This window comes from Camelus ferus, chromosome 30 (genome assembly GCF_009834535.1).
Source record: "Camelus ferus isolate YT-003-E chromosome 30, BCGSAC_Cfer_1.0, whole genome shotgun sequence".
In the NCBI taxonomy this organism is placed as follows: domain Eukaryota; kingdom Metazoa; phylum Chordata; class Mammalia; order Artiodactyla; family Camelidae; genus Camelus; species Camelus ferus.
Window position 1 is genome coordinate 12,309,623 of NC_045725.1, and position 13,056 is coordinate 12,322,678.

Genomic DNA, 13,056 nt, shown 5'->3' on the forward strand with positions numbered 1-13,056 from the left:
ATCACACTGAGGAGAACAGTTAAATTCCGTAACCACAGTTATGACCCTAACACCCATACGTGGCCAGACTCCTACAGATATATTCTTGAGAGATGAGTACGTATCAGACTGATCTTTCACAAACCAGCACATATGCATTTATCTATTTATACATATATTTATAGACACACATGCATTTAATCTGATATCAAGCTCTCTTTTCTCAGTGTGGCTTCTAAATAAGCAGTAATCAAAATGCAAATAAGGTGACCCAGTTAGCATCGCGGTCTGTGTTACCATGCAGATGCGCTCTGTGCTCAAAAGGTAAAAAGGAAGACGCTCCAAAAGATGCTTGTTTTAACCAGCCTTGACTACTAAGCCCTTCACATGAGGGAGAATCTGAGGCCAGTCGTCTCCTAGGTGGAATTGTATCTGCCATTTTGGGCTTGGTCTGGTTTAAAGCTGCCCAGTGGGTACAGAATAGCAAGCATGCATCCAGGAGAGCAGGAAGACTGCTTCCGCGACATCTCAGAATGTAATCCTGCAGCTCAAAGCCCACATGCTGGCCTGAGACAGTCCAGGAATATGGCTGGGGTCAGAGGCACGGTCCTGCCACCCTCTCTGGGTGACACTGGGCAAAGCAAGTCACATCCCTTTTCTGGGGCTGAATTGCCAAGGAAGGACTGGACTAGCTCCCTTCCAACTCTAAACTGCCTTGATTTGACTTTGCTGAAGCCCCCTTTGTGCGCATCTATTGATGAAGACTGTAACAGGCTTTATGTGCGTCAGTAGCAAATGCCCAACCTACCCGATCACCAAGGATGTTGGTTGGTGCACTGTGCTGCTAAATCAGCTTTAATTATATGTATGCATCCTTTTTTCCCTTGTTAGAATCTTTTGAAAATCCCTTTGTTATATTTTTCAGAGAACGGTTACCTTTCTACTGTCTATATTTTTTTAAGCATGGGACCAATTACATCAGCATTTGTTTGGTTCTATCTATCTGTGCTTAGTCCTTTTGGGGGTGTGTGTGTGTGTGTGTGTGTGTGTGTGTGTGTGTGTCTTATGTACATGAATTGACTTAGGCAAACAAGAGTACTAACCTGAACTTAAAAGTATCTTTGAACCTTTATCTGTGTACAAAATATGTTCTTTATGTGTGTGTGTTTGTTTGTTTTTTTCCCCTAAGAAGAGGTTCTGATGTCTGACATACAGAAAGATTAAAAACCTCTAACTTGAGATGTCTCCTCTTTGCAATTTTTATGTTTGCCATATTTCCATTCTGGGTGATATCATTGGACGCTTCTAGAAAATACCTTTTATCTGGCCTGACTTTCTCACTGTAGGATCAGGAGAGACTGACTCCGACACCATTAGAATTTACTGCATTAAGTACTCTTCAGCGTAAGTCTCTGTGAAGTTCCAATAGACAAAATGTTCCCTTCTCAGCGCATTTCTTCACTTCATTTAAAAAATTTTTATTTTTTAAATTTTTTTTTAGTGGGGGAGACAATTGGGTTTACTTATTTATTTATTTTGAGGGGAGATACTGGGGATTGAACCCAGGACCTTGTGTATGCTAAGCATACATTCTACCACTGAGCTATACCCTCCCCCTACCCTTTTCTTCACTTCTAAATTAAGAAGCAAGAATAATCAGATTATTCACTGGTTTCTCTGAATCTAGAAAACTGAGAATAGCAGAGCTGCAATATATTCTGACCAAGAGGAACTGAAGCAAGATGAGTTTCCAAGCCTTGTTCAAGTTCATCCAGTAAGTGTAGGGCAAAGCCTGTGACATCTCAGTGTCTCGGAACCTTAGTGTCTTAAGCTTCATATTGACAAACTGTCTCTGGTACAATTCGTTGATTCTAAGTATTAATTGAATTGTTTCTTTGCATCAGCCTTACACTAAGAAGGTGTAAGAAAAGAATATAAAATCTCTGCTTCCTAAGGAACTTAAATCTTTAAGGGGACATACATGACTTGAACATATGAAATAAGTTTAAAATCAAACAATTAGTACTAAGACAATGTGGCGCTAAGAATTCTTAATAGTTAACACAACTGAGTTACAGTTGAGAATTGCTCCCTCTATCTAGGCACTGTAATAAGTGTTTTTATATGTACTGGGTTTTCTATTACTGCTATACCAAATTTCCACAAATTCAGTAGTTAACCAACACAAATGTGTTGTATTACAGTATTGGAGGGCAGAAGTCCAACATGGGCCTCACTGAGCTGAAATTAAAGTATTCACAAGGCTGCTCTCCTCTCTGGAAACTCTAGGAGAGAGTACCCGTCCTTGCCTTTTCCAGCTTCTAGGGGATATTTGCATTCCTTAACTCGTATCCCTCCTCCTCCATCTTCAAAGTCAGCAACATAGCCTGTCTCCCACCCTCCATCCCTCACCACATCTCTTTCTCAGATTCTTCTCTTCTACTGCCTTCTTTTGCTTTAAAGAACATTTTGGTTACATCTTGACCATCTCATAATCAAGGATACCCTCCAGATGTCAAGGTCAGCTGCTTAGCAACACTGATTCTATCTGCACCCTTAATCCCCCCTTGCCATGTTGCATGACACACTCACCGGTTCTAGGAATCAGAAGGGAGGGGGCGACCTTATTTTCTGTCTACCACAATATATAAATGCCTTTAATCCTCAATGTCCTCGTTTAACAGATGAGGACATTTAGCACAGAGAATTGGTATGACTTGCCCTAAATCACACAGCAAGTAATGTAGGTAGTCTTACTCCAGAGAATACATCCTTCACCTCTGCTCTATACTGTGCTGAAAACGGAGTTTTAGATTAGAGGACCTTGTGTGGACGTAAGTAATCAGGGCAGCTTCCCCAGAAGGTTTGGACCCAGAAGAAGAGATGTGTATTCCATTTGTCCATTCATCCATCCAACACTTTTGAGTACCTAGGATCTATCAGGCTGGGGACTCAAAAGAAAGTTAGATCTGGTTCCCGACTTCTAGAATTTTGCAGTTGCCTACTGGGAATTGTCAGAGAAATGGACAAATAATTACATAACAAGAGGTAAGTTCTATTGGTGAAGTCTGTCCCATATGGTGAGACATGGATGTGGGAGGGAGACACTGTCTCTGCCTGACAGTGAGATGTGCATTTTGTTTTTCCCACCTGCTTTCCCAAACATGTCTTTCAGTATTGGCTTTTACAGCGCAGTCCAAGCGCTCTCGTCTCGGTTACACAAAGAAGACTTGTTATTTCTGCCTTTGCTCTCTGACATTTCCCAGCCCTGGCAGGCCCTCTCTCCACTTCTAGTTACTAAATTCCACTCATCAGTCACAACTCAGACTTTTGTACTTGGATCTGTCTTCCTGAGTGGATGGTTGGCCCCATTCAGAGAGGGTTCGCGTTCCCTGTGCTTAGTGGTTCCTGGCAGTTACAGGCTCTCAGTGTATATTGAATTAATGTATGGATGAGCATAAGCCCACCTCAGACCCCACTGGGATCTCATTTCCCCTCCTGACTCATGGAGGACTTGTTTGGCTTCCTGTCTCATTTGGTTTTAGTTTTCTAAGTGTTTCTGTCTCATCTCACTCTCAGCTTCTAAACCTTCTCTGCAAAGGCAGACATCCCATCTTCTGAGTTGTGCCAGTTGACATTCAAATAACTGCTGATTTTACAATGACTGACTCCAGGCTCACTGAGTAGTATTCTGCGTAAGAGTGACCTTGCCTGAACTTCATCTCCCAAGGTCCTAGAATGAAGGTAAACTCATTTGGCACAAAACACATGTTGATAAGGCCACTACTCACGATTTTTTTTTAATAATTTTGGCCTAGTTGTAATCACACTGTCACACAATTTTGTTTTCAACTTTATTTTTTGTTAGTTTGCATGCTTACTTTTTAAAATAGTTTTTTAATATATTTATTTATTGTTATTTTATTTATTTTTTGAAGGGGGAAGGTAATTAGGTTTATTTATTTTTCTAACGGAGGGACTGAGGATTGAACCCAGGACCTCGAGCATGCTAAGCACACACTCTGCCACTTGAGCTGTACCCTCCCCCCGCCACCACCCATGATTGAGCAGGTTGTTCGCTGTTCATAGCACCTGGCTTGAGGGAAGAAAGGTGCCAAAAGCCAACCCATGCCCCTCTCCCTAAACCATGAGCAGTGGGGGTACATGTGTACACAAGAAGCCATACCCTTTTTCAGATTTTCACAATGGTGTCCCTCTCTTTGCTAAAGATCTGGGTCCTTGAACATCTCCACCTAGGTGAGATGTCTTTTACTAAATCCACCCAAAGATACTGGATAGGTAGAAAAGACTCTGCTGTTTGATGATTAAAAAAGCATGTTCAGGTCTTTCAATATCCTTATAAAAAGTAGCAGCTACCTTTATGCTACGCAGATATAATTAGCATGTAACTCTTAGAAAACAGGGACTTTGGCTGTTTTGACCAGTGTCATGCCCCTGGCATGGGAGATGCTCAATAAATATTTGTTGAATTAATGAATGAAGTAATGCAACAAAAATAACATTTTTATTGACTTTGGCACCAAAAAGTATTATTTTCCAAATCCCAAGGATATCTATTTCTTTTTTTTAATTTTATTGAATTATAGTCAGTTTATGATGTTGTGTCAATTTCCAGTGTGGAGCACAATTTTTCAGTTATACATGAACATACATATATTCATTGTCAGCATTCTTTTTCACCATGAGCTACCACAAGATCTTGTGCATATTTCCCTGTGCTACACAGTATAATCTTGTTTATCTATTCTACATATGCCTGTCAGTATCTACAATTTTTGAACTCCCAGTCTGTCCCTTCCCACCCCCCTGGCACCCACAAGTTTGTAATCTATGTCTATGAGCCCCAAGGGTATCTATCTCTTGATTCACTTTTCTTTTGTTAACCTGTATCCCCTTATTATGAGTAAAGTTCATCTGCAAACAAGAAAAAAAAGAACAATGGAAGAATTCAAACAGACAACCAGTATATGAGAAACGGAATTATTATCAAGTTTTCAGGAAGAGTTTCCTCTGGTGGGAAAAAAAAAATTATTTACTGGTTTATCCAAAAGTCAACATATGATGAGACAGAAAACAACATTAAATTGAGTCAGGAGGCACGGATACCAGCATCACTTCCTTCACACGTGCGATATGTGGGTGTGGGCACATCACCTGGTCCTCTGTGTCTTGTCTTGTAATTTGTGAATTGGGAGTTTTCCCATCTGCCTCTTGTCATCCACAAGGATGCTGCAAGGGGCAAGTAGCACAATGCCTGTCACCGGTCTTTGCAGACTAGAAGTCACTAACCGCTCCATGAAACACGCTGCTCAGCCCATGCCACACACTGCGTCCGACAGTGAAAGGGCAGGATGGTGACGGAAGGAACTAACCATCCGGGTGGTGTCAGCCTCTCCCTCTTTGCCATCCTAGGTTTTATTTCCAGGAAACATCTGCATTTACAAATCTTGGAATTAAAAAAAAAATTAATTAAGCTGCTCAGTAAGTCTGTATTAATCACATAGTAGTTTCCAAATAGACCACTTTCTGCAGTGGATGTTACAAAATGAATTACGTATGATTCCTGGATGATGATTCTGCAGGTCGTTTATTTTAAGGAAACTGTGAAATGAGGACTCAGCCAGGAGTTAGAATCTAGTTCTTACCACTTCTCACCAGCTGTGTGATTTTACGTAAGCCGTCTGACCTCCCTAAACCTCCATTTTCTCATCTAGGAAAGGGGAGTAAATAGCAGTCACCCCACAAAGGGTTTTTTTTTGTCAGTTTCCCCACAGAGAAAATGGGGTAAGTAGATAACTAACTTTATAAACCTAGAGCAACATACAAATTAGTCGATGGTGAGGCTGTTTTTTTTTATTATCCAAGGTCACAGAGCTCATTAAAGGGATCCTGGAAAAATCAGCCACCCTAGACCCTGCTTTTTCCCTCCATGACCCCTGTAACCTTGAGCAACTTGGGCCAGAGGTAATTGAACAGCAAGTGCTACTTAGGAAGAAAGAGAATCAAAATATCGAAGCTATTGACTCGATATTGACTCACCCTTAAGGCAGTAAACAGTGCTTTGGTCTCTGACCTTTCCGCATCCGGGGCCAGTCAATAACCTGGCGGCGGGGTGCAGCTCCTGCGTTCCGATTTGGGAGTACTTTAACCTTGAACTGCGCTCCCAGTAACCAAGGCAACAGGAAGTCCGCTTCTGCTCCGGAGGAGTAGGAATCCATAAATCAAGTCCCTAATGCAAACATAGTGTGCAGGTGGAGGTGCGAGAGTGTAAGTGGTCTGTGAGAAATTTCCTCTGGAAATGAGTGACTGTCCCTCGACAGGCTGCAGGACAGTTTCAAAGACTTTTTTTTAAAAAATGTATCAATAGAGGTCAACAGGTTGTAACAGAATGTTTTCATACAGACCTAACTTTTAAAATGTTCTCTTGGCTTCGCTGTCTTAATTATGAACAGATGTTGGATCCACAAAGTTATTAGCATTGTTATTTCCTCCTTTAAGTGTGTACTGGCCTCCAAATACGCGAGCCTCGGTACAGTTCGTCCTGTGTTGGGGTTTGGGGATGCTCTGAACACACCTACCAGGTGAGCTCTCCACGTAGTGTGCTGTCCAAATGTGACCTCATGATCTTTTCCAAGATCAAAGCCATCCTTCCTTTCCTTCCTGCCCCAGTGTATGCAGTGGTGCCACATTTCAGTGGTCCGGTCAGTACCTTACTGTATCTCGGTTTCTTTATGATCAGTCTCCAGCCTCAAAAATCTCTTTCCCCTGGAGGGAGAGCAGCCAGACCCGAGCTGGGAAGGAATGTGCCAAACATCCCACCATTCTGCCATCACCCAGCATTTGTGAGAACTGGGTTCTGAACTGTTTCTCATTCATCTGGTCCTTTGGGTGCCTGTCCATGGAGCATCAGCTGCCACGTGAAATGAAGGGAAACAAAACCTTCCCATGGCCAGCCTGCCCAGTGTGGTCTCCCATGGGGAAGTCGCCCATTCCAGGCTCCCGAGACCTCTGCTCTCAGGGAGATTTTCTGGATTACATGTGCCTTTGTTTAAGGTTCATTCAGGATTCTCGCTCACATATACTGTTTCTGGGATTGTTTCCCTAATCCTTTCAAAATTCAAAACTGTCTGAAAAAAATGTCCGTACTTTTTTCTAATTTGATTCCCAGATTCACTGGATGACAACTAGCAAACAGTACTATCATCCAGAAAATCCTGAATTATCTAGGGTTTTCAGGACAGCTAAGTAGTGACAGTCTGAATTATAGACCTTTTTAGTGTCATTTTTGTGACTTTTGACATATTCTGTGCCATAAACACTTGAGCAGCAGAGTCCATCTGGTAGAGGTGTGATTGGATCTTTAATGGAATGATCTGGATTGTGGACATCCCCATGAAAAAGGGTACAACTGAAATGGCTTGAAATCAGTCTCTTCCCAAGTGAGAGCTGCATGTCTGTCTGCTAATCCTGTTCATTGGCTCCGTCCCTGTGTATATCATAAACTGAACAAAGAACTACCTGCCCCACATGTGTCCACAGGACAGACAGGTCAGTGAGTTTTTCCAAATGAAAATCCAGCCGAACTCTGGCAGCTTTAGAGTTCCAGAGGCATGCGTGGCAAAGGATGCCCACGTCCATTTGACGGGAACTGGACCACGGTGGGGCAGGGTACCACAGTGAGGCGTTTTCATCAGACTCAGGGCTGCTGTCCCATCGCAGATTTGTTAACAGCCAGTTATTCAAGCAGATCATTCAGGCTACCCTAGTGACCAGTTCTCAGATAGACTTCTAGATTCTTCCCAAACTATATTTATTTTCTGAATGGAAGTAGAGTTTAATATATGTTTGTGGTTTTAAAAATATTAACATTCAAGAAGGCTAGGGAAACAAAGCAAAAACTCCATCACTCATCTTCCCTGTGCTCTCCTTCCTCAGAATAACCACCGTTGGCTGTTTGGATGTACCACCATGCAGATAATTCTGCTTGCCTTTTACGTTTACTGTATGTATATCTCGCCGGACCCTGGCGCACCTGCATGGTTTACAAACAGGCATCATCCAGGGCTCATATACGTGTTTGCCACACGCCCTGATTTCCTGATGGCTGTGCTTTGCAATCTCTCTGTCGTAGAATTTGATGTCCGTCTACTCCCACAGTCAAAATGCTATGAAATATGGAATCAAAAAAGCCAAACGGTGCTGTTATTCGCAGCACCTCCCGTGGAAGTTTCAGAGATTGGGACTGGAGAGTGGGAGGAATGTAGTTGAAGGTAAATGAAAATGTCAACGTGACTTTCTTCCTGACGTGGTCACAGGTGCCTTTTCCAGGTGTGAAACTAGGGCCATGTGTCCTCAGTGGACATAGGTGTGCAGTTAGCGTCTCCCTCCCACACCCATGTCTTACCACCTTGGACAGATGTCGGAAATAGGACTTACCTCTTGTGCAATTATTTGTTCATTTCTCTGACAATTCCTGTAGGCAGCTGCAAAATTCTAGAAGTCAGGCACTGTGTCTAACTTTCTTTCGAGTCCCCAGTTTGACAGATCGTAGGTGCTCAAAAGTGTCGGATGGATGAATGGGCAAATGGAATACATATCTATTCTTCTAGGCCTAAACCTTCAGCTGCCTAATTAGTTCTCCCACGCATGGTCCTCTAAATCTAAAACTCCTTTTCCTGTTGGCAGACAGGGATCATGGGCAGATGTTAGAAAGCAGTGAGGTGGACCAAGGTGATACCTGGGTTTAGCGTCTCAGTTCCTGAAAGCTTCCAGCTCTGACGTTGAGAGTTGTACGTTTGGGATGGGAATTCGGGTCAAGAACGACCATGATGAAGCCCCCTCTGTTACTGCTGCTGTCAGTGGCCTGCATCTTACAAACAAAGAAATTCTAAGTGGATGAGCATTTGGCATGCATTCAGAGAACTCCAGCCTCTGCGCTGGTGTGTGGATGAGTTGGAGAGTGACTTTTTTTTTTGCAGCTGAGGATGTAGAAGGTGCCCAGAAACCCCTGGTCGTGTCAGGGAAGAGAACCGAGCCTTTGCTGGCTGGCTTCAGTTTGGCCTGAGGAGGAAGCAGGTGGTAACAGGGTTAGTAGGAATAACTAGAATAATCAGAACTGGAGACACTTCTGTAGCGTGGGCCGTGGGCCAGACTCTGTCCCAAGCACCTTGTGTTGGCTGACTCACGGACACCCCCGCCACCCCTGTGAGGTAGCGCCGGTCCAGCCCGTCTGCACAGTTAAGGAAGCTTGCAGCTTGGAGAGGTTAAGTAACTTGCTCGTGATCACACAGCTGAAAAGTAAGACAGCCTGGATTCTGGCTCGGAAAACAAGGCTCCAGGACCACTCTTGCAATTTGTTATGTAGTGAATTTCCCCGCCCTCACAGACGCACCTCCTATGAGCCCACCCAGGCTTTTCAGCCTCATAAAGACATGACTTACGATGCTCAGTACTGCTATTACTTGTCATATTATTATGACCAGACCCCCAGGTTCAGCTCTCACCTGACCTGGTGACTCCTGTCACACTGCGGTCCCCAAAGTGCATCTTTGACCTCCAGTAGGCTGGTCTCTTGTCTGAATGGTCCTCATTCTCCACCCAGGACTTAGCAGACACCTCTTGGCACCGCGAACGCCTTTCCTTCACCCTTGCTGCTCCAGCATGAGCTCTGGGAAGCTTTTCCTCATGTCTTCCCACACAAATCGCAACCTCCTGAGAACTCCGCAAGCACCCAGGACACATAACACCCAGCCTGCCCGTGCTGGTTCCCCCGTTTTCCCTTCTCATTCCATCTCGTCTCCCCAGCTCATGGGTGAGATGGGAAGCCTCAGTAGGGCGGGGTCCACGCCTCCCCTCCATGCTGCGCACAGCACTACCTCTGTGAAGACAGGCTTCCTGACCCGTAGAAGGCAAAGAGTGTGTGATGGATTCCATTGCTTTATTAGGTCTGTGCCTGACCCTCACGTCCAGGCAGCCAACCTGGAATGTCATCTCCACTAACTTCAGCCGCAAAACCCAAAGCAGTCATGCATCTAAGTTTGTTTTTTCTTCTTCTTCTTTAAACATTCTAAAGTGTCATCCTTGTACCACGAGGAGGTCAGATCGTTTGACAGTTTCCTGTGCTCATTTTCAGGTTTTATGCTGTCTGTCTTCCTGTTTCTTTAAAGTAACTGCAGGGTTTGGGGCTTATTATTTTTCAGGGATGCCAAGTCCCCACTTAAAAGTGGACCAAACGGCAATGCATAGCAAGAGCGAGGGCGCTGTGTCCGCCATGATGACCAGGAAGAAGCCAGCCACAGTCGACGGAGTTGCAATCCCCCCAGCCCCGGTGCTGTCCCTCCTCGCCGCATCTGCGGCCACAGCAGACGCAGGTGAGCACTTTCCAGCTGCTCTGGGTTCACCCCGGTGAAGGTGGGTATGGAGAAGGCCTTCTGGGAGTGTGCTTATGAATGCAGGTAAGAGTTCTCTGCTCAGCCAACCTCCCGCAGACACAGGTGTGTCAACCGTGTCAGCAGGGGCTTCTTCAGGTGGGAGGAGGTCTAAGACAAGGAGATCATCTCAGAACCTGGAGGCCAAGGCCATCTGAGGGTCAGCAACAGTGCTAATTACTCTTTATCAATCCTCAGTCATTACTAATCTCTGCATCAAGGACCTTGGATATGTTATCTCATGTAACTCATACAAGAACTCCGTGAAATAAATACTTGTGTCTTCATCCCAGAAGAGGAAGCTAAGGGTAAAGGAACTTGCCCCAGGAACCCGTGGGGACAGTCAGGATTCCAACTCAGGTCCAACATGCGGACTGTCGACCGCTGCATTTCACCCCCTCCCGAGCTCACCGGGGTTGGGAGACAGGAATCAGGGTTTCCCTGAGGCTTTGATTCATTCTACCCCATGATGTCATGAATTCCCCAGTAGTCACCAGACTCCTCACTGGCAGTTTATAAAATATAGACTCCTTACTCAGATGCCCCATATGCTCTGCCTTCCTCCGCTCCCCCATCACTTCCCACCAGTCCCTGCACCAACTCCACTTTGCCAGGAATGCAGGTCTTGGACCTGGCTTCAAACCTGCCTTTGAGGACAGCCTTACTCAGGTCCTCGTCACATCCCACTGATCTCCAAGGCTCAGTGACCGCACCTGCTCTGAATGCCGGCAGCATTTAGTGTCTCTGCCACATGTTGGCCGCCCCCTCCTAGACTACCTAAGAAATGCTTCCGTTTAACTTCTCTCTTGTAGCAGAATCGTATGTACCTCAGAGGTAGAATCCACAATTTAGCTGTTGCCATCTTCACGACACACGGAATGATGGCACGTTCCAGGAAATTTGTTGAATTAATACACTGGTAAATGTTACCCACACTGTGGTGTTTAGAAATGCCTATTTTGATTAGAAGCCCAAGAAGAGACTCATTACTGATATTCACTCTAAACTCACCTCCTAAATCAGCAGGTTGCTTTAAGCACAAGACTCTACGTACCTAACTCCTTTGTGGGAATCATGGGGCAATTAAAAAAATGAGCCTAACTGAAATAATAGAAAGAAATATTTGGAATGACACTTCTCAAACTGAGTTTCACAAAACATGAGTAGGTGTTTTGTGATAAAGATGTTCTCATAGTTAAGTGAGGGAAAGGGAGACTGCATTGCACCTGGCTTCATTTCTGCGGAGGTTTTCAGAGCCTTTAATTGACCAGTGTGCACTGTGAGGTTCCAGGAGGGAGAGACACAGAATTTCACCACCCTACCTGACCACAAAACTCCCCTCTCTGTGAATAACTCTCAGTACCTCTTGGAAATGGTGTTCTTCACAGCCACTTGGGAACTCTTGCTCTGAAGAAAGGGGCTACTCTTTCAAATACGATCAAGAATCTTCACATCGTTCACATGCTAGTTGTGAAGTGAAGAGTATTGGATGGAAATGTCAGGTGAATGATGCCAGCAATGAGGTAGAGTCAGAGGAATGGGGACGAAGCTGCCCTGAGACTTGATGGATCAGCAGTGCCTTGTGGGGAGGAGGGCAGCCAGGCAGAGGGAGCAGTGTCGACAGAGTCCCATGCCTGGAACTCTGGGAAGTCATCACTCGGCTGGAGCAAAAGATTTGGGCCGAGGTCTGCATACTCACCCAGATAATTGCTTCTTCAAACTTGTCGGTTAAGCTCTGGAGACCTCCCTTTATGGATCTAGAAATTAGCCTGCGTGTTTCCGCCTTTGCTTGCCAAGCACAGATATTTCCCAGAGGCAAAAGACAGGTGGTCCCCCATTTTCCTTTCCTGAACTCCGTCCATGCAGCATGAGAGACAGGGTTCCTGGGACCGCACACTTCTGTGGGCTTGCCTCCTCTATCTGTGTTCAGTAATTTCCAAATATGCCAAACGGGCGCAGACACAGGTGGATATTAAACTTTTAAACCTGCCTCTCTGGTAATCAGAGCGGAGCCAAAGCTCTCCTGTTTCAGGATGCAGGAATGGGCTGTTTATTTTTGGCAGTGTTAAACTGAGACCCTCATGAGAATTTCACAGATTTGGTCCCATTTCCGGGTCTGAGCAGAGCTTTTGCGGGAAAACAGGCTAGCGATCTCCTCCAGGTGCTGGAGGCCGGACCTTCCTGAGATTCTGCTCCCCGCAGATGAATGTCTTCCCACCAACCTCAGAGACTCAGGGTCACACAGGCTGGGCTCATGTCCAATGCTCTGTTTCACACGTGAAGGAACCAACGCTCTCGAGATTCAAAGATTTTCCTGAGGTCATGCAATTGGATTGGAAATTTCTTGATTTCCTTACTGCCTGATTTCCGATGGAATCTCACTTCTGTCATAGTCCCAAGAGTGTCAAAGACAGAGTCCTTTCTCCCTAATTATGGACTCCTTTTAGAGAACAGTTAGTGAAACTCGTAATTTGATGCTTTAACCAAAGTCAAGCATACAGAAAGCTGTTAATAGTTGTTAATGGTTTCTGGGCTTGATTTCATTCAAAAGGATGCTTTACATTAGTCACACGTATTTCTGATAAGACTACTCCCTTAATTGCTGTTTTCTTTAGCGTCCTGTCTTTCA

General features: G+C 44.7%; 1 protein-coding gene across 3 annotated transcripts in view; it reads left to right on the forward strand.

The window, feature by feature from the left end:
- SETBP1 (SET binding protein 1) overlaps positions 1-13,056 on the forward strand; it is a 363,259-nt gene that overhangs the window by 325,031 nt on the left and 25,172 nt on the right. For all 3 annotated transcript variants that reach the window (XM_032470525.1, XM_032470524.1, XM_032470523.1), the window contains exon 5: positions 10,200-10,370. In XM_032470525.1, the coding sequence (XP_032326416.1) occupies positions 10,200-10,370 (171 nt within the window). The remainder of the gene's footprint in view (positions 1-10,199; positions 10,371-13,056) is intronic.